This window comes from Trachinotus anak, unplaced genomic scaffold (assembly GCF_046630095.1).
Source record: "Trachinotus anak isolate AG129_WGS33_773 ecotype Australia unplaced genomic scaffold, CSIRO_AGI_Tana_v1 ptg000033l, whole genome shotgun sequence".
Lineage (NCBI taxonomy): Eukaryota > Metazoa > Chordata > Actinopteri > Carangiformes > Carangidae > Trachinotus > Trachinotus anak.
In genome coordinates this window covers 3,907,501-3,928,822 of record NW_027273884.1, presented here as the reverse complement: position 1 = coordinate 3,928,822, position 21,322 = coordinate 3,907,501, and the positions used below count along the sequence as shown (strand labels likewise).

At 42.9% G+C, this 21,322-nt stretch overlaps 2 protein-coding genes across 2 annotated transcripts; one reads left to right on the top strand and one right to left on the bottom strand.

Annotated features, from left to right (window-relative positions):
* Positions 1 to 869: 869 nt before the first annotated feature.
* On the bottom strand, positions 870 to 11,322 carry slc4a1ap (solute carrier family 4 member 1 adaptor protein). The gene is made up of 14 exons (XM_071471257.1): positions 10,439 to 11,322; positions 9,030 to 9,252; positions 8,707 to 8,835; positions 8,560 to 8,620; positions 8,330 to 8,469; positions 8,056 to 8,216; positions 7,092 to 7,161; positions 6,813 to 7,002; positions 6,413 to 6,509; positions 5,421 to 5,676; positions 4,916 to 5,011; positions 4,310 to 4,389; positions 4,151 to 4,220; positions 870 to 1,859 (listed from the first exon to the last, which is right to left on the bottom strand). The coding sequence occupies exons 1-14, from the start codon at positions 11,216 to 11,218 to the stop codon at positions 1,810 to 1,812; spliced, it is 2,403 nt and encodes an 800-aa protein (XP_071327358.1). The 5' UTR covers positions 11,219 to 11,322; the 3' UTR covers positions 870 to 1,809.
* Positions 11,323 to 11,457: 135 nt separating this feature from the next.
* Positions 11,458 to 17,504, top strand: supt7l (SPT7 like, STAGA complex subunit gamma). The gene is made up of 5 exons (XM_071471258.1): positions 11,458 to 11,593; positions 12,220 to 12,699; positions 12,900 to 13,224; positions 15,672 to 15,909; positions 16,685 to 17,504. The coding sequence occupies exons 2-5, from the start codon at positions 12,275 to 12,277 to the stop codon at positions 16,981 to 16,983; spliced, it is 1,287 nt and encodes a 428-aa protein (XP_071327359.1). The 5' UTR covers positions 11,458 to 11,593; positions 12,220 to 12,274; the 3' UTR covers positions 16,984 to 17,504.
* Positions 17,505 to 21,322: the final 3,818 nt, after the last annotated feature.

Here is a 21,322-nt window from a genome sequence, read left to right as displayed (position 1 = left end):
CTTTAAAATGTGGCTTAAAACTGAATAAAAGCCAACTTTGAGCCTCTGACAGGCAAACACAACACCAATGCATGTGGATGGATCATGAAACAGATCATTACCATGATTAAAATCACAATTTCTCTAGGTTTGAGAATTGGTGGAAACATTTGGGATAATGTAAGAAGAAAAGAAAAATATATTAATATACGTCTAGTTGGTTTTGGACATTTGAATGTGGAAAAGTTACGTACAACTTTAAAGCTGAAAAAAGCTAAAATTAAGCACTTTATTAAATTTTTCCCTCTGCTTTTACTTATTACGGCTGTTATTTTCCTTGAACTGATAAAAGAACTTAAAGTGATTATTATTATTATATTATATAGAGAATGGGTGACCTATACTCTGGACCTTTGCTTGAGGAAATATTGTCTAACTGGAGCTCATTGACTTTTAATTGAATACCTGTGCTCTACATGAATGCTGATGTTGTAGGCATCTGTTAACCTGTTCACCACAACAACATTACAGGTGATAATATGTCAGTACCATTTGCAGCAGCAGACTGAGGACTCCTCTCGTGTGTTCGAGGCAGAGACGACCATGTTTTCCATTCGTGATTAGCAGGTCACAGCACAGATCATCACAGCAAAGATCTACAGCCAAAACCACAAGCCTCTTCGTGCCAGATCATACCCTGAGAAATCCTGTGTGTGTGTGAGAGAGAGAGCTTGAAGGAGAGGAAAAAGAAAGTCTGACGTCAAAGCTAGGTTGTGTGTGGAGAAGAACACCAGAGAGGAAGGACGGCTGGGAAACTGAGAGGAGAGTGGATGTAAGAGGATATAATCTGGTTAAAGTTAAGGAAGTGAGAGTAAGCAACTCAGAGGTTATGTACAGACACTTTTATTATACATTTATATAAGAAAATACAGTTCCTTTACTTTGTGTTTTGAGAAGAGACGACAGGAAAGAGGATGGAACGTATGGCAGCAAACCAAGAGAGCAGCACTGAGTGGGATTTCACAGGGCGAGGAATCCTGCTCTAGGCAAACACACCAGTAGCTAACTCGCTCATGAAGACAATCATGTTAAAAAGAGAACTTTGAGGAGGTTGGGCTGTGAGTGTGTGTGTGTCGGTGTAGCCACACACACTCCACTTAGGTTGAGTCATTATCAGCTTGTGTTTCATCCAGTAAGCCATCCAAGTGTCCAGATGGTCAGAAAAGCTGCTTCAATGCTCTCCCTCTTTCTCCCTCCCTGCTACACGCTCTCCTTTGGAAAAAGAAAAAGGTTATGCCAGCGATCGACTGAAGCCAAAAAGAGGAGGGACACAGATTGGATGTCAGGTGGATTTAACTGCAAGAGGAGCAGCCAAAGACCAGAAAGCCGAATTCAGATCACTTGCTGCTCCTACTCTCTCCCTTTCTGTTTTCTGCTTGATTGTATAGAATTCAAATAAAGGGACAAAATTCAGGTGCCACCCATCTCGATCACAGTGAAAAGTGCCAGCAGGCTGACTGCCCAGTGTCTGCTCTCAGGGGGCAATCCCCCAGGCTTGCCTGTTTAATGTGAACTGGAATGGTGTGGTCTTTGTTTATAAGTTTGTGAATTCAAATATCTCCAAGAGATGAAGAAGAAGGTGCAGCAGTATCATCACGGCTCCTCATTTTTTCCAGGCTCTTCTAAGCTGGACCACACACACAGGGACTGCGATGGGTGGAGGGGGTTAATGGTCAGAGCTGAGGAGACCGGAGGCCTTTGTGCTGCAGGTATTATCTGCAGTGTAAAAGCTGGTGGAGTGGAGGCTGAAGAGCTGTCTCATGTTTTCCCTCAGTAACCGTACTTGTCATTTAGGTGTGTACGGCCGTCTCCAGTCTGACCTACGAGTGGAGAAGAGAAAGTTTTAGCATCAAAAGGATCCACCCACACCCACACACACGCATCTTTTATTATATGTTGGAAAAATATCCTGCAAGAGAAGAAAAGTGAATGTTTAGACAAAAGCATCAAATCTTGATTTTTTGTAATCATGCCTTAAACAATGTACCCAGAAGTACAAACACATTTTCTGCTCACACACTTTTTCTTACATTTGACACTCCTTCAAGAGTTGAATGCGATCGTTGGGAACACACTTCTTTTTTCAAACTGGAAAAACACTCTTGAATTTTGCACCACCCACATACACACCTGAAAACACTCACACACCAGTCAGTCTGAGCCTCAGTGCTACACATAGACCACAGGTAAACTTTTGTGAGAACAAATCATAATATACATGATCTCAAAGGCACTTTATAGGGTAAGGTCAAGACCTTACTTTATTATAGAGAGAAACCAACAGTTCCCACAAAGAGCAACACTTAGTGACTCCCCCCCAGCCTCCCAGAAAGAAACCAACAACAGAACCAGACTCAGGGTTGGCAGCCGTCTGCCGGTGGGGTTGAGAGGGGGTATTTGGGGGTGGAGGCAAGAGAGACCTGTTGACTGTTAATTGTACCAGTAAAAATAATAATATTAATACATAAAGGTAATGGTGAGAGCGAGAGGAAGAGGTAGAGGAGGACAGAGAGGAGGAGGACCTGCAGAAGACCTGGCAATAGATGGACACATACTTCAGATGACATTAGGGCCACTTTGGTGGACCATATCATAAATCATGGTCTGACAGACAGAGAGAGACAGAGAGAGAGAGAGAGAGAGAGAGAGAGAGAGAGAGAGAGAGAGAGAGAGAGAGAGAGAGAGAGAGAGAGAGAGAGAGAGAGAGAGAGAGAGAGAGGCTGGGCAGAAAGTTCAGCCCAACCTCAGTCACTAACTGTTAGCATCCACAATACAGACTGGAGATCTTTGCCTTTCTGTACCTTTGTAATCCTTTCACATCATCTGCACCACAGTGTAATCCAACTATATTAGATCTGTGCTCCTGCTGTGAAGCACATGTGATCAGGTTTGGATGTTATTGTGGACTGTACTGACACTAAAGTAACCGATGACAAACAACCTCGTCGGGGTGGAGGGCAACGTGTGGCCACTGTCAGACTCGTGCTGGCAAACAAACACCATCTGCTTCCATCGACTACAAGAGCTCATCAAACAGCATCCCATAATATCAGTCACGTTGGCGAATCAACACTCTATCAACACCAACTTACAATGAAGCAGCTGCGCAGGGTTCAATTAGAGAGGAGTCAAAGACCTTCACTATGAATATGTGCAAGTATCAGTGTGCTGTGGGGTCACAGAGTAGCAGTAGCATGTGCTGTGGTGCCAGTGCATACATACACAAATGAACCCAGTGTTTTTCCACCAGAGTTACTTACACCATACAGCAGTGTATTCATTTTGTGTAATGCAGCTGCACAGCCTGTTCTGTGACAACCTGCACTGGCAATATGAGCTGTTTTAGGAATATATTTTTATGAAGACAGCTGTACTTTGTGTTAAGTTCATCAGTGTGTTGTTGCTGTTTTGAAAGAGGAATTCAAGTGGTGTGTTGTTTTACTTCCAAAAATGCCGCTTTGAAAAAGGACTGTCTGACTTTCGAGTGCACAGTTTCATTCTGAGTGTTTGTCTTATTTGTTTGGAGTTTTGACACAATGAGCCAAATTCTGCAATAAGTGTATAAGCAAAAAAAAAAAAAAGATGTATTATAATATCACACATTTGCATAGCTCATCATCAAACCAACCATGACGTCAAAATGACTCAGTCTGGCAGCAATTTCAAAGCTTATTTTATCTTATCATTTTTAAGTGACTTTGATCTGCATTCCTCAGCGAACAATGAAAATGTCACTGCAATTTTGGCTGCACAAAGGACCATGAAACCCTGTTTTCTTCCTCTCACATTATCGCTAAAAAATATTTCCCTCCCTTCATTCCGATGCTCAGTAGCCCAGGAACACGCACGTCTATCAGTGTCAACGAGTGTTTGTCAAGACACATTAGAGGGCTGTTTCTTTGTTGTGGAAGTATGAGAACAGCACTGCTGCCGAGTCCAGCTGTCTGGAGGCCCTGCTTTTCATTCTGCATAGACTCGATGCAGATACTTTCCAGGTTTGAAAGCTCGTTCTGGCAAAGTCTTAAGATTTCTGTTCTGATAATCTGATCAAAGAGCAACAGGGTTGAGGTTACACTGATCCTTAATAAGCTCGATGTGTCCAGTTGTTCACCTGCAGGAGGCATCCACACTGAGTAGTCAGGGTCGTCCTCTGGATACTGTCCTGAGAGCTGCACAGGGGGCTGTGGAGAGAAACCGTGAGATTCAGTTTATGTCTCACTTTCCTGTATGATTCCTCTGAATGTTCATTAGTGTGTGTGTGAGGACCAACCCTGCTGGGGCCCATCGCTTTCTTCTTCTTTCTGGCACTGGGCTCAGCTGCTGGCTCTCTGTCACCTTCTGCTTTGGACTCTGTGGAGACGTAGGTACAGTAAATTAAAAAATTATAATGCACCTACACAACTAACAAACAACAACATCAATTACATTAACTTTTTCATCGATTACTGCAATTTCGTTTTTTTTTTTTTTTTTTTTTTAAAAACACAATTTTGAGATACTTGTACTTTACATATACTTCTACTCCCTTTGAGCTCATTGGGAAATATTGTCAAATTAAGATTTTACATACAAGAAGTAGAATATGTTGATTAAATTACTGAAATGCACATGAAGTGGTTGCTTACATGTTAATGCATCAATAAAAATGATGCAATAATACAACAATAAAACACTGGCACAAGTCCTTTTGCAGAGTGACTGCTTTTGCTTTTCATACTTTGGAGTAATTTTGTTTTGGGATTATTAAGGATTATTTCTATACTGCAGTATAGCTCCTCAGGTAAATGATCTGAATACTTCTTGCACCACTGATGCACAATAACCAACACTTGAGAGAGCACAGACTAATATGGAAACAATAAAACACATCACTCACTTGGACTCAGTGCTGGGGCCTTGTTGCTCCTAAGCTTGGGCACCTGCTCCGCTGCCTCAGCAGACTCCCCGCCTCTCCTCTGTTTGCTGCTTTGCTCTGGTACGAAAACACACAAACAAAAAAATATAGAGTGTAATATCATTATTATTATGAGGATATACATGTTTAAAACAAGGTTTTGACAGTGCAGCTGTGAGGACAGATGTTACCTGACTTTGTATCAAAAATACAAATTTAGAATATAGACTAAGACTTGATCTAAGCATAAAACCTAAAAATAGTTGTTTCAAAAACAACGATCTCTCTGTCTGCTCCTGGAAACATGCAGAGTAAACAGTATGCTGTTTGTATGTGTAACAGATCTACTGCCACCCAGTGGCATTACAAGGCACCATCATCATCATTATCATTATTAAAACTTGTGAACATACTATGAAGACATCAGAAAACCAGAATGCACGTTTCCTCATTACTGCCTGTTTCTCCTGTAGTAACAGTTGTTTACCTCTCAGCTCATGGGACTGTTCTGGGTCCTCTCTTCGCTGCCCTGAGGGAGCGCTCTCTTCACTCACGGGTGCACTGGACTCTTCAGAGTCAACATTAGAGTCCACAGTACTGGTACCCTGTTTATCACCATTATCCTCATTTTTCTCTGCCTCCTCCACCTCCTCCTCTTCCACCTCCTCCTCTTCTCCATCAGGTGGAAGTTCTTTCATGTTGAAGAGCACTGCAGGTAGGTTTGGCCGCTTCGGAGGCAACTTCTGGAGACACAACAAAAATATCAAGAAAGAAAGAGGCTGAGTAATAAAATAGAGATGTTCTGATGCCATTTTTTTCTTTCCTGATACCGATTCTGATACCTGAACTTGTTGTATCAGTTACTGAGTACTGATCCGATACCATTGCATAAAACAAATTTTTAAGGTCTGTATATTATGAACCCTGTACGGATGTGATACAATGCTGACATTGTTGATTGGCTCAGTTTAAACCCTTTATAAAACACCACAATGCATGAATGCCATAGAATCTCTCTTATTATCTCATTTAATTATCTAAAAAAAAAAAAAAAAACTTGAAATAAATAACACTTCTTACAGTAGTTGTGCCCCCCCTTGAAATTAAAGGCTTACATATTGCACACATTGTTTTTTTACTGGTAGGTCTTTCCAGTGTAACAAGTTTTCTAACTGCTAACGTTACACTAGTCGCTGCAAAGCACAACTTCCTGTGTAGGCTACTGTTTTAGGGCAGCGAGGAAGAGTTGATTTCTGGGAAAACTGATGTTTTACCTTGGTGTGAAATTATACAGTTCATTAATAAATTAGGTTGTATCTGATCTGTACATACTCTACATACTCACCAATACCCAATACAGTATTTTAGGTAGTATTGAAGGCATTTCCAATCCTAGTATCGGAATCAGTGCAATTTTTCCAGGTGTGTTTAACTGTCAAATGATTAGAGTGAGTGAAGAACATAAGAAACAACACTTACCCCAATGGTGCCGGTCTTCAGTTTGAATTTGCTTCCTCCCTTCATGGCTCCAAACAGTGGTAAGGTCTTCTTAGGCTTCTCTGACTCTGTGCTGCCGCTACATCATCAACACACATCAACACATCTTGTAAGCATTTAAATGTGGTCTTATGTATATATTGGAAGAAAAGGCTTTCACATGAATTTCAACAGTTGACTATAGAGAATGTTTCAAAGAAGCCATTAAACACAGACTCAGACTTTTTTTTTTTGCTTCAGAGAACCTATACCATTACATTTACTGATATTTCAGGACTTTTTCAGGAAATAAAATCACAAAAATAAAAACACAATTCACAGATTTCTGTGGATAAAGCCAGAATGTATACAGCTGACAGATGACTGTAGTGCTGCGTCTAACCTTGGCAGCAGCGACGGCATCTGTGCAGGCCTTGTGAGTTCAACCAGTTTGCGAAGTCGCTGGGCGTCTTTACGCAAGTCTGCTATGTGAACGTGAAGCTTCCTGCGCTCCACAGCGTCCATCGCTGCCTCGCTTCTCACTGCGGTCATAAAAGCATCCAGCGGGTCCTCCGTGGAAGAGCCAGAGGAGTCTACAAGGAGGGATGAAACGTCCAATAACAGGAGGAGAACATACATCTATAGGTAAAGAGGCATGTGACACAAGGTGATGGTGACTCACCTCCCCTCCCAGCACTGAGCCTTTTCTGAGTCTCCTCCAGCTCCTTCTCCACCTCTGACAGTTTGGCCACCTACATGAAAAACATGAACATTGCCACAGTGCAGTTTACATCAAGACATCAAACATTACAGAGCTGTTTCCTAAGCCAACTGAACAAACGGCAGCTCCTCTAACTTTACAGAGTGCCCCTGTGTTTATACATGTGTCATTACTTTGACTGGGAGGAGACACGGGCACCTGGTGTGTAGTTTACACAGTCTGTGGTTTTATGAGGTGGAGGAGTGTGTGCTGTTTCACCATAATAACATTCACCATTGTAAGAGTAGAACAAGAGTTACCGCCTCACGGTTGTCTGCCTCCACCACTCAGACCAGTTTCAGGTAACATCCCTGTTTATCCAGAATCATAAAATATTAACCATTTGTGTGAAATTTTGTCATAACTGCTGTGTGAGGTCTTGAGTAATGACTAAAAAGTGTTTTATTTGGTCACACTGATGTTGACCTTTGACCTCCAAAATCAGTTCATCCTCAAAATCATATTTAGTGAGGTCACCTTGACCTTTGACCTTGAACCACCAAAATCTGTCCAGGTGAACATTTGTGACAAATTTGAAGAATTAGCATTATTAGCATTTAGCTTGAAGCAGCACTGTGCCTATGTACAGCTCCACAGAGCAGTTAACATGGTCTTTTTTTTTAATCATTAGATATGATGCTTTACAGATTTACACAGATGATGTGTGTTTAGTTTCTGTTTAGTAAATTACACACACACACACACACACACACACACACACACACACTGTGAATTCTCAGCACAATATGCTGAACACAAAGTGTGAAAAAGGCAGTAGAGAATATTGTATGATTAAAAAGCAGGTAGCTCTGGAGTCACTGCCTCCTACTTCTGTTCATGTCATGGACGTGAATCAGAATATTGCAATATTTCCCCTGATGTTTACCAATGATTCATAGGTCTCTGGCCGCTCCTCAATCTTTCCGGCTTTTTTCATTCGCTCTTGCCTCTTCCTCTCAACAGTACCAGTTCGATCCAGGAATGTGTCATCATCGCTGTCGTAGTAGTCCTCATCTTCCCAGTTTTTCTTCTTGCGTTTACGGGACACTGGAAATAGGGCAAAAAAAAAAACAGGAAAATCTCTTATCCTCACAACAACTGGCTCTAACCTCTGCTCCAGATTCCACTTTCAGACATTCCCAGTGAGGCTGAGTTCCCACCTGCTTCCTGGCGCAGCAGCCCTCTGGCCTCCAGCATTCGACAGGCCTCCAGGCAGCACTGGATGGCCGCATCTTTCTTCTTCCCTGTGTGCGTCACCTCGGCAACCAGCTGCCGGCCCATGGCATCATCCACCGGAAGCCTGAAAAATAAATCAACACACACTAAGCAACTCTACACCACATCCACACACTTAATGACCTCTCTGAAATCCAACATACATGTCTCTTACTTTATTCTGCACAGCCAGCTGCCATGGTTTTTGTCCTCATACTCAAACTCCAACTCCTCCCCTAAGATAAAGGATGTGAAAACTGAAGTCAAGAAGATCAAGAAACACACATTTTTCTGCATCTCATAAAACGAGATGTCTCCTCACCTTCCCTGTCATAGAAGCCCTGCAGTGCCTTCTTGGGGTCTTTCAGATATGCAGCCTCCTGGTCCTCGTGGAACTCTGTTGAGAAAGGGTTTTCCTCGTTCTCGTCCTCCTCTGGAACCACCTCCTCAGCTGTAGGGAGGATTTGCAGGGACAGATGGAGTGAAAGGAAAAGAGAGAACTAAGGGATTAACTCGCTTCTTCAGTTACTCGCCGTGCGAGAACATTTTACACCAAGTCACTCAAGATGACAACACAGCAGTATGTCAACACAGCTGACACGTAACCCACTGTAGCATAATCCTAAAACCAGCAGAGAAGCTCACCCATCCCCCACGAGCAGCCTGAATCTTCATTTGACGGTTTGCTCTGGCACTTGTTGCTTTCGCCTTCCCCACCTTCCTCCTTCTCATCATCATCATCATCATCATCATCATCAGAACCATCTCCCATCATCCTCCTCTCCAGCTCTGCTTTCTGTTTCCGGGCGCGCTCCCTCAGCTCTGTCACTGTCAGTTCAGACTCCTCTTCCTCATCAAACTCTGGACCCTGTGAGAGGAGAGTGGAGATGAAGAGTTGGGGTTTTTGTTTCTTTTTTGGATTAATATCATTGAATATTGTGTTTTGGGGTAGAAGGGCAACACAAAACTATTTTTATAATATGTGGGGAGATGCTGCTAATTCCACACTGGTTTCATCTATTTGTCACCTACTATGCGTTTCCCTAAACCTGGAAGTTTTTTTGCTTGTCAACTGACTTATACATACACGAAGTTGTCATTTTGGCTTCTTAAATTTCTGTAATTATTTTTTATAACCTCATAAATAACTTTAGTTTTGACTCTGCTGCACAAACCAGTAGGTCAATCATGTACACCCTCATAAAATGTAATGAATCACACTTTCTAAACAAAGACTTTTAGTCAGGTCAGTTTCCTGATTAAAAAGGGTTTCAATCTATGATTTCTTTTTGATGACTTTGCACAATGCAGTGGTTCTGGCAGCCAAGAGAATCTCTAACATCTTTTGAGACTCCTTAAAATCAGCAGAACACACACTTTGGACCTGTCCGACTTTGCTCTAAGCTTCCTGGTAGAGATGCAGATCTTCCAGGTTGGTATTGGCACTGACCTAAACAAGCTGAATACTGGCCAGATATGACAAATAACATAAAGACAGGTTCTTGATTAATGCCATTATTAAATTCTGTGGTTCCACTACTGGATACATTCATTCACATTTACATATACATATTCAGTGCCACACCAATTCCTGGTGCATATATTGCCTTTAATTATCCCTACATGCCAGGTACTTTATGTACTGTATATCAGCAGATACCCTCAGTTTAGGAACTGGAACTGGCCACAGAGTCAAAGGAAGTTGTTATGGGCACTTTCATGGATTACTACATAAAACAATAAATCAATTAATCAAGAAAATAATAGTCTGATTAACTGACAATGTAAACAATTATGAGTTGCTGCCCAAGCAGATTTAGCAAGGCTCTTAGAGGCGGGTGATTCACTGACTGGACTTTCTGTGAGTGCTAAAGTACTGCTGCAAATGATAAAACAGACTGAAAGCAGTTTCAAACGTAATTTGTGAATTCTATGGTGTGGGCTGGGTGGTTAAATCATTTAAGAGACGCAGTACAACTGGAATTACAGCTCCATGATGTAACAGTGTCAGTATTTGAAGTGCAGGTGTGATGGGTGTCTACATCTTGACTTACCTGCAGGATAAAAAGTCTTGTGCTCCCACCAAACTTTAACACATGTCCTACACGGAGTCTGATGTAGGTCTTCGGGGGGATCTTGTTCTTGTTCACCACGGTGCCGTGTGTGCTGCCCAGGTCGTGGATGTAAAAGCCCCTCTCTTCTCCCACAGACTCCCCCTCTCCGGCCTGTCCGCGGAACTGAATCACTGCGTGGTACCTGGAGATGGAGGGGTGCTCCAGAGACACGTCACACACAGGTAAGCGCCCAACCACGAAGAAACTCCTGTGGGTGAGGGGTAACTTGTCCACTATGGTGCCGTTTTTAAGGATTTCAAGAGCGTAAGGACTATCTGAGGTCCTGCCGCCCCAGGGTGGCTCCGTGTACGGCAGAGGGGGGAATTTGCCAGCTGGGGGCCCCTTCGCAGGAAGCACCCGTGGTTTGGTATCTGGTTTGGTTTTGACAGCAGGAACATCCTTGTCTTTTCCGTCCTTTTTGTCCTGTTCCTGACGTTTTCCCGGTGTTTCCTTTTCGTTAGCAGGGCCCGAGGACGAGTCGCCGGGAGAGTCTACAACTTCAGCTTTGTCGTTTTCTTTCACACTTTTTATTTCGGCTGCTGTTGGTTTGGACGCAGCAGCGACGTTACCGCGTTTATTGGCGAGAGAAGGCGCTGCGAAAAGAGCCGGCTTCTTAAACGGGTCCTCTGCCTCTGGTTCAGCTTTAGACGAGTCTTTGTTTTCGGGTTCGCCGCCACCCTCTGTGGGCGAGCACTCGTCCGTTTCCATTACGGAGCTCATTTCTTCATCTGCATTCTCCACACTCAGGTCTTACGGCGGGGAAGCGGCCATGTTTATTTGGTGCGACTGTAAAATTTGCCCGGGTCTTGTAAGCCTCAGCAAAACTTAGAAAAACAGCTAATAAAGAATATGTTCCAGAGAAACGTCGATGAAAATTAATTAACAATAAAAATTACACAGGATTATCTTAGATTTTATAATTCTATCTTGGTCAAAATGAGTAGTTTATTGCGGAACAGAGTATTTCATGCACCTCTTTTCCCCGAGTTTTTTTGCAACACGGACAAGAAAAATAGTTCCTGTGCAACTTCCTTCAAAGATGCAATGATTATTGGCTGCAATTACTAACAGAAGTTTCACCCATCTTTGTGTAATGTAAGTTACAGTAGTGTTTTTAACTTAAAGGTTACACAGTTTAACTTGCCGAGTTTGCATGCTACGTGCTTGTTGTTAGCTAGCTGGCTCCTTGTCGTCGCTCCCTCCTGAGCCAGGGTTGTTTGCAGATGCGTTCTCTCGTCTACGCTCATGCATGTGCCAAACTCCAGTCAGACACCTGACATTTAGTGCCTTATTGCTATTCGGGGAAACAAGACATTCCTGTTAACCTTCACTTCAGACCTTACCCGAATCAATGAAGTGCAGACTTAATTTCGGCATACACCTAGTAGCCGTTGCAATACGTTTTAACTATTTAAATACCATACCCGCTGTCTTCTTGCCTAATAAAATATGTGCAAACTAATTATTATTGCTTATATATTCTCTAAGCGTATTTGTGGTTGGTCAGATGTACACCGAAATTATACATTGGATAAGCTGTCACCCTGAAACAGCTAAAACTTCACTTGTGTGGGTGTGCGAGAATCTGAATCAATGCTACTCTGAAAATATTAATAGCTGATGCAGTTTGTCTTGCAGCAATCACTGACCGGTCAGCCACTTTTGTATAAACCCTCTGCATCTCCCGTTGGGGTCACTTTTCTCACTCTTTACATTTCCAGACTTGATCAGACTTGATGTTGGTTTGAATCCACCTTGTGTCTTTGATCACTCATCATGATGCGTTACTGGGGAGAGATCCCTGGACCTGCGGGGGCGCCTCCCAGCCGCAGCTCCTTTGACTTGCTCCAGCGTGAGTTCCGCTCTGTAGAGATGCAGGACCCTCCCCTGCACCAACCCTCGGCCCAGCGTCCGCGACCCACCACGATGTTGGACATCCCCTCAGAGCCCTGCAGTCTCACCATCCACACTGTGCAGCTGTGTCAGCATGCCCGCCGCCTCCGAGGCCTCTTGGCGGCGGCTCAGGGTCAGACCTCAGCATCCTCTGAAGGGGGAAGCAGAATGGAGGAGGCTGATACCAACCTCCCTCTACGTCCTCCCACTCCACCTGCCATGCCAGATGATCTGTTACCTGTGGACAGCAAAGCCCCACGGCAACCGTTCCAGCTCCGCCACAGTGACCCTGAAAGTGACTTTTATAAGTAAGTTACTCTGGCTGTGTGGCTGAGCTAAGATTGGAGCCATTTTTTGTAATTAAATGCTGTCCATATCTAAATGAGGCATCTAAGTTGCAATTTAGATATTTTAATCTTTTGTCCAGCATTTGACATATAACCTCAGGTAACTTAGCAACCAGTTATCATTTATCTCCGTCCATCTCCTCTGCTTCCTCCATCCTAAGGGGAAAAGGCGAGCCGGTCACAGAGCTGAGTTGGCTCTCCTGCAGGCAGCTCCTCTATCAGTCAGTGGCCACCGTCCTGGCCCATGCTGGCTTTGAATGTGCCCAGGAGAGTGTGCTGGAGACTCTGACCGACCTGGTCCATGAGCATTACCTGCGCCTCACCCGCCTCCTGCGCGTGGCGGTGGACCGGGAGGCGCGGCTAGGGGCGAGTCCCTTCCCAGACGTGGTGGAGCAAGTGTTCCACGAGGTGGGCATCGGCAGCGTGCTGGCCCTGCAGCGCTTCTGGCAAGTGAGGATTAAAGACTATCACAGCTACATGCTGCAGGTGAGGTTGAGAACTGGTCACAGCTGGTCATAGGATTGTGCTATGTGACAATATTTACTGTGAGAAGATGAATTTGTCAAACATCCAAGTTCATCCATACTGTTTATACTGTGTGTCTGTCCCTTTAATATAATACAAAAAACAATAATGTTTGTATTGAGTCATTATGGATGCTACAAATCAATGAGTGGGACTATTTCTTTAAAGACTTTTGCAGTGAGAAAGTACCTTGTTAGATACACAATTCACTGGATTAGAGAAAAACAGACACTCCTGCCTGTTTATATTATTCATTAACTGTTTCTCATTTGACTTTCCAGAAAATATATAATATGTCAGTAAATGTACAGATGGGTGACAAATTGTTCTTGTAAGGTGTTGACCATCACGTACCACCAGAACAGCCTCAGTGCTCCCTGGCATTGATCCTACAAGTCTCTGGAACCCTAGTTGATGATGATGATGGTGGAGAGCACTGTCTAGCACGTTTTCTATTGAGTTGTGATCTGGTGACTGTGAAGGCCACAGCATATGATTCACATCATTTTCATACTCATCAAATCATGCAGTGAGCACTCACACCCTGTGGATGGGAGCATTGTCATCCTGGAAGAGACCACTCCCATCAGGATAGGAATGTTTCACCATAGGATACAGGTGATCACTGAGAACAACTCTGTATAGATTTGCATAGACCCTTCCCTCTAAGGGCACAAGTGTACCCAAACCTGCCAGCAAAATACCCCCACAGCATAACAGAGCCAGACGAGTGCCTCCAGGTTTTGTACTGAACTCTCACATGCACGTTCATCTTTGTAAAACAACCCTTACTGTAATCCTTCACTGGTCTGTTGTTGTTGACAGCCTGATCACATCCTGCATTGACAGTCTCAGTCACCTCAGGAAGAGCTGCTCTTCCGTTTTTGCCTTACGTTGCAGTGATGGACGAGCATCGCAGTCATCAAATGTGCACTGTCGCCCACAGTTTCTGTTTACTGACGTCCTTCCCACAGATCTGAATGCAGACATCACTTTAGTCGCAGTTCCTGTTGAAACACCAGCCAGCTGACAATGTGCCCTGACAATGAACCCTTTGTCAAAGTCACTTTGATATTTCCCTCTTGTCATCTTGATTCAAAATCAGACTCAACTGGGCCTGCTCAGCATTTTTATGCGCACCACAAAGCATGATGGGATGTTAACTGTTTTAGTGTACCATGCAGTGCACCTGTGTGGAAGCATCTGCATTTGTTATGTTTCTCAACTCATTTATTCAGGTTATTCCTTTAATGTGATCCATCTGTAGATGACATATGACACAAATTTATATTAGGGCTGCACAATTAATCAAAAATATTATTGAAATCGCAATGTGGCCAAGGGCAATATCCAAAGTGCAGTTACTGCAATTTTTAAATAAAGGTAAAATGTGACATACCATAAATGAAACATTGTGACGCTACAGAGACGCCCTGGCTTAAAAATTATACTCTCCGGATCGAAAGGAACATGCTTGTTTGGTACAGACTCTACCAAATTGTTTTTTTTCCAGTGAACGTGAGATGCAAAAATGACCATTCCCACTATAACCGTGACTCGTATCGCAACTGCAATATCTGTCAAAATAATTGCAATATGATTTTTTGCATATTTCGTAGCCATAAATTCTACATACCATGATAAAGTATTTTATCCATATCACCCATCATATCCCTGTTTATTTGTGGTGTTCAAATTCATTTTTTGAACACTTTTTGAAAACTGATTTTCATCAGTCGTCCAGTGCATTGTCCAAATTCCACAGTGGGAGCTACAACATAGACCAGCAGCAGGCTGCTTTATGCTATTTGTATCACTGGTTAAGAGCTGAAGCGATCGGCCAATTAACTGAATCATCTATTTACAGAAAAGTCATTCTCAATAATTTTAATAACGGATCAGTTTTATGTCATTTATCAATCAAAAGCACCAAACCAAGCTTCTCCATGATTTATAATCATAATCACCATATTTTTTCACTATATTGACATTTTATTGACTGCACACTGTGCACAACATGCTGAATCACCTCAGGAAGCATAAAGCTCTTTATACCAGTGAGAACAACTGGCGACTTGTGTGCAAGCTGCTCAGGAGTGAGATAGATGCTAAAGTGAGAGATTCACCGTCCTCAGTGCCAACACGACTCCTAAAGATACACAAGTGATGAGCGCCGTGGAGAGAAGAAAGTGATGACAGTGATCTTTAGATCAGCAACACTTTTATGCCTAATTATTTAAACTCCTCAGAAAAATGTGAAATGTGAAATGTTTCTTAGCTGAAGCTACTGTATATTTTTTAGGTGAGAACAGAATAATATAATAATATTGAAGGCTGGATCATCCAGGCTCAGTTCTCGCATTATCTCACACCAGAAAAAATGGGACTAATAGTTTTTCCTCTTTCAGGTCAGTAAGGATCTGTCGGAGGAATACGAGCGGCTGGTGAACCCGGAGAAGGCTTTGGAGGACTCCAAGCCCCCGAGGATTAAGGAGGAGCCCATGAGTGACATCTCCTTCCCTGTTAGTGAGGAGCCCGAAGCCGACCTGGCCTCTGGGGACCAGGCTCTGCCCATGGGTGTCCTCGGGGCCCACGGTGAAAGGCTGGCTTCAGGGCTGGATGGTGACCATTCTCCTCACACGTCAGGTGAGAGCAGCGCTCCTCGTCACATTCACACTCTGGCTTCATGAAGACTGATGAGTGCGAAGTGTCCAGTGTAAAACCTTCAGTGTCGGATGTTGTGTTACAGCTTCTGCTTGTAGTGTCGAAGCTTCAGTAAATTGCTGTGTGTATTTTCATCAGAAAGCAGCTGCCTACCTCCTTGATGCCTAAGTAGGACACTTCCTGATAAGATTTCACTTCAGAAGGTGTTTCCAATAAGGTTGTCAACATGACCTAGTTTTCATCAGCTCACTCTTCTGCAGGAGAGCAAATGAAGTCATAAAATCATGATAATGGTCTCTACTTGTTTTCTATGAAGACGTTATGTATGTCAGTTTATTGATGCAGTCAGTCTGCTGAGCCTTTAACTGAGCTTGAAGCACGTCCTGCCACAGTGACATTACCACTGCACCAGCATGTGTCTGACAACAGCTTTAAAACACTTAATAGCTCAAGTGTTGCTGTTGCTTTTCTTACTGCTATGAAACAGAAACTGTTTCATCTTTGGTAGATTCAAGTGTTTGAGTGACACATACTGGAAGTTATAGCTACGCTCTACTGCTGCAGGAGTGATGGCTACCTTGCTAGCTAGCCAAGCGACATAGATGATGCCTTTAACAATCCTTAAAAATATTTTCTTTGGCTTTGGGAAAAAAAAACAGCGCAGCCACAGGCTTTAATGTTGGTTTCTTTTTTAATGCAGGACATTTGTTTTTATGGTGGAAAATAACTGTTGCAATTTGTTCTGCTCTTCTTTAAGGTGGGGGCGGGGCAAACAACTCCCCTCTGTGGCCGCAGGTAAAAATGGAGCCGCAGGATGGCGAGGAGGGCCAGGGCTCGGGCCACCATCACCACCACCACCACCACGGTGTCCTGGGTGGAGATGTGTTTGAAGAGGGTGGGCCCATGTCCACCATGAGCGAATCAGGAGGAGCCATGCCACCCTCGCCTGGAGGCGCGGCGTCGGACGGCAGCTACGCCTCGCATTCACCCGACTCCCTGATGGGAACGTCGCCCGTCTTTAACCAGAGACCCAGGAAACGAGCAAAGAAGATGTGAAGAAGAAGCTCGTAGTGTCGGAGGAGAGACGCAGGCCTCTGAACTCACCAGCTAGTCTTGGATTGGTGGTGAGATACACCAGCTGCACTGTTTTAAGCTCCGAGCATTGGACTCCGCTGCAGCTGTCGAGATCATGACCACTGCATAAACAGAGACAGAAACTTTAATGAACTGAACTGATGGAGGAAAAAAAAAGATTTTCTAGTTTTCATGTTTGTTTTTATGAGTGTAGTTTCTCTCAAATAGCTGACGATGTTTCCACTAAATATATGAATGGGGTTTATTGTCAAAATAATATCTTCTAAATCTTTTCAAAAAAGAGTCTTTCAGTTTCAATCTAATGAACTGAAGAACGGGAAAAACTAAGACATCCAGAAGCAAATCATTTAGTTAAACAGCTCAATAATTCATCAGAATGGTTTGTTTTCTTAAGCTATTAACTCACTTTCTCCTCACATACCAATTACTGTCTGTGCCATTCATTACAATTAAAAGATGCTCCACCAAAAAGGAAAACAACATTTTTTTTTCTCCTTATGATGTATTTTTCAACCACTCGTCTTCCTTCTGCAGTACTCCTCACATGTAGCCCGACACGGCAGAGCGAACCACACAGAGACACACACGCAAACACACACACACACACACAGACTTCACACACTTCACACACCTGTCAACCTGACGCCACTCTGCCAAATTAGCATCTGTTTCGGTAATGAGGTAAAGCTGTGAATGCAACACCAGAGGCAATTATGGTTTGGTAGTCAGCAGGATGAAGGCGACATCAATCCAGCCTTAATGGCAAATTAATTATGGTGTGCATAATTTTGCATGCTGAATGAGCAGGTCTGTTTGAGTACATGTGATTTTCTTTTGTGTGGGCCTCTTTCATTTTCACAATTAGGCAGATAATTGTCTGCACCAATGGGAAGTGCTGATGGGGTCATATGTATTGATATTCAATTAGCTGCACTGGTAGTTGATTATAGATATATTTGTTTTGTGGCACAGCTTTAAAAATGTGTCTGGTCTGCAGCGCTGTGTGACCCAGGTGAGAGTTGGAGCAGCTGGAGAACACAATCAGTATTCCAGACTTAGTTTTGAATAGCTTCACTGTGTCGATGCTAATAACTGTAAAGAGTGTCACCAGCTTCTAATGGGAGTGCTGAATTATTTCCTGCTCTGACATTCTGCAGGTAAAACTCAACGGCTGCAGCAGAAAAACATCAACAGTGACCTTGTAACTCTCAGTGTATGATCACTGCAGGAAACAAAGACCTAACCCATTCAAGTCCCAGATTTTCTCAGATATGTACCTACATAAATTATACTCCTTTGGCAGAGTGAGGAAGGAATGTGTATATTTTTTTAAAAAAAGAAAATGAATGCCTGTCTGGAGGGACTCCCTTTGTGCACAGTGAAACCCTTACGAATGGTCCAGAGTGCTGCGGCCCCGCTGGTCTTCAATCAGCCAAAAAGGGCACAGGACTTAGACTTGCTACCCATGGCTGCCTGATTCAAATTCAGCTAACTAATGCTGCCTCCAAACTGACTTCTGGGTCTGCACCATCTACTTGAACTCAATCATACAGGCTCATGCTCCCTCTCTGCCACTGCGTTCCTCCAAGGAACGTCATCTGGCACACATACCCGCACACAAAACAATCTCAGTCCAGACCGTTCTCGTCTGTGGTTCCCCAAAGGTGGAACAATGTAACGGATGTTATCAGAGCAGGGGCGTCCTTCTCTGTCTTCAACAATCTCTTTAAGACTCACCTCCCCTCCTAACTCCTCTAAACCCTAAACGTGCCTAACTAGCACTTCACTCTCGGTGCACTTCTTCACCTGATCTCCTCGTACTTATTGAGTAGATGTGGCACTTAGGACTTAGGCCAGGCCTCCTACTGCACTGAAGCTTTAGTGATGTTCTTTACTTGTAAGTCGCTTCGGAGAAAAGCTTCTGCCAAATGAGTCGATGTAAAAGAAAGAGAAAAAGGATGATTTGTGTTTGGTCACAGTGTGATCAGTGGTAGCAAACAGAGTGATGTCACGGCAGGGTCAGGTGGTCACCACTGTGGTCCATATTACCTTGATGAATTGTAGCAGCTTTGGTCACTTTCATTGTCAGTCAGTTCTTTGGTTAGCATTCAAGTCAGTTTCTCTCAAGGCCCGCATTTGCCTCAAAAATTTTAAAAGGTAACACCACTGACTATTTCAAAATAAAGTGCCAATACTAGACCCTTTCAAATTTGTATCCAACATTTTGTTTAAAATATATCTATAACAACAACCTTTGTCATGTGACTATTTGCACTAAACAGGTGACGCTGCTCAAATCTCACAACAACATAAGTTGATCATGTAACATACATAAAAACTGAATACAGTAAATCTATAGTGTGAAATATATCAGTTTCTAGTGGTTGCTCATGTGACTGCTGGGGTGTATTGGGCCAAAACACAGCCTTATTATATTTGTGCTGAGGCAACATGACCTCTCAGTTTGTCAACAGCTGTGGAGTTGCTTTCCACTGGGGAGGGAAGGTGTAATTACAAAAATGTCAAGATGTTTTTTGAGCAGGGGTCTCTGAGTGGGGTCAAAGCAAGGTGAGAGCTGAAGAGGGGACAAAAGATTAATTACCTTCCTATGTGCAAAGTTATTAATCTAAACTGAAATTTAATCTCTCCAGCCATGATGCGAGTTTGTGAGCAGAATGAGAAATGTGTTTAGTTTTTACACAACGAGCTCGGATGGTCCGTCATGGTGTTCGTTTGTCTGCTTCTGAAGAAATCACAGGAAAGTGGAAATGAGACGCTCCACCTAAACTAACGTCATCATAGGATTTCTTTGAGTTCTGCTTATTGTAATCACACAAGGGATACTGCGCATCTGCCACGGAGACAAACAATGAATTATGAGATGAGATGATGGTATCAAGACAAAGATGAATTGCCAGACATATGGGATGTGACAGGAACAAAGGGTCCCACGCTACACATGCCGCTTCTACCGCCATCTCACCTCTCCCCAGAGATGAGAGGATTGATTGCACAGCGTCGGAGTCTCGGTCTGAATCAATAAATGGATATTTTCTCTTGGGTGATCTGACTAAAAAATGTAAAATGAAGCGAGAACTGATGCAATTTCGTCACACTTGGAATTCATTCATCTGGTTTGTTTTCTGTTTGGAAAAATGGCGAAAAATATCATGAATTGAAAGGTACAAGAGTTCATCAGAAAGTAAAGTACAGTTACTCAAGTACTTTACTTAAGTGCAATTTTGAGGTACTTTACTGAAGTGTTTCCAGTTTGGGCTACTTTATACTTCTGCTCAACTATAATTCAGATGGAAACATACATTTTACTGTAGTACAGTTTTAGTTACTAGTTACTTTTCACATTAAACGTCCCATATTTGAAGTTTCGACATCTTTAAGAGGATATATTTATAGTTTTAAGTACAAATCATCCCTCTCAGGCTTCTCTCTGGGGCTGTAGTAACAGGAGGTCGGCCAGCCAATCAGAAGAGAGGCTCTGAGCAGATTTCCAACAAACACTCATAGAAACTGAATCCTGCAATGCTGTACAGTGGGCTGAGCTTGGGGCATGGCAGACAGCGCTGAATACTTTGTTGTGACATCACAAAGTTACAGAAGTCCTGATGGCTCGTTTTAAGGCTCAGTTTCTGAATACAGGCTGTGTGCATTTCTCTGTGAGGCTTTGATACTTTCACAGTATTAATATAGACCCTAGGCCTGCTTTATAATCAAAAAAGACATGGGCATATACCTTTATACTCTATGGGAAATTTAAGATTATACATACAATAAAAATATGACTAGCTTTTAATGGCGCATAACTTCTGGTTAGACAGTTAATTGTATTAATAACATACTAGAGACAGATTTCAGTGTGAATCCAGCATTATATATGTTTGTATTTTGCCAACAAAAGTTAATCTGCCCTCTAAAGTGTGTCCCTGGGTGAAACTAGGCTTGATAATGGGGTGCAGAGTAGTGTTAAGGCATTGGAAGTGAAAGAGCATGTAAGTTGCACTGAATGGAGAGACAAGCAGGCTAAGATCTTTTGAGCAGGTTATTCACGGAGTTGATAATAGTCGATGTATTCAGGGAGACATGGGGCCCATATCTGGGTGCAACAGGTAGAGCTGATCACCAAGATAATGGGTATTAACATAGCCCACACTTACTCTATATATGTATCATGTCGTAGTGTAAGAAGTGTAATATTGACATCTAATAGTGTCATACACTGAGGGATGTGCACGTTGTGCTCTTATATTATTTTATTTATTTTTATACATTTTTTATTTCATTT

Excerpts from the sequence above, each read along its gene's own strand:
- slc4a1ap (XM_071471257.1), bottom strand. The coding sequence starts at position 11,218 with ATGAGCTCCGTAATGGAAACGGACGAGTGCTCGCCCACAGAGGGTGGC. Across the intron at positions 8,621-8,706 it reads GGGCTTCTATGACAGGGAAG|GGGAGGAGTTGGAGTTTGAG; the intron begins GTGAGGAGACAT and ends CCTTTATCTTAG. Across the intron at positions 7,003-7,091 it reads GCTCAGTGCTGGGAGGGGAG|ACTCCTCTGGCTCTTCCACG; the intron begins GTGAGTCACCAT and ends CCCTCCTTGTAG.
- supt7l (XM_071471258.1), top strand. The coding sequence starts at position 12,275 with ATGATGCGTTACTGGGGAGAGATCCCTGGACCTGCGGGGGCGCCTCCC. Across the intron at positions 12,700-12,899 it reads CCTGAAAGTGACTTTTATAA|GGGAAAAGGCGAGCCGGTCA; the intron begins GTAAGTTACTCT and ends CTCCATCCTAAG. Across the intron at positions 13,225-15,671 it reads ATCACAGCTACATGCTGCAG|GTCAGTAAGGATCTGTCGGA; the intron begins GTGAGGTTGAGA and ends TTCCTCTTTCAG.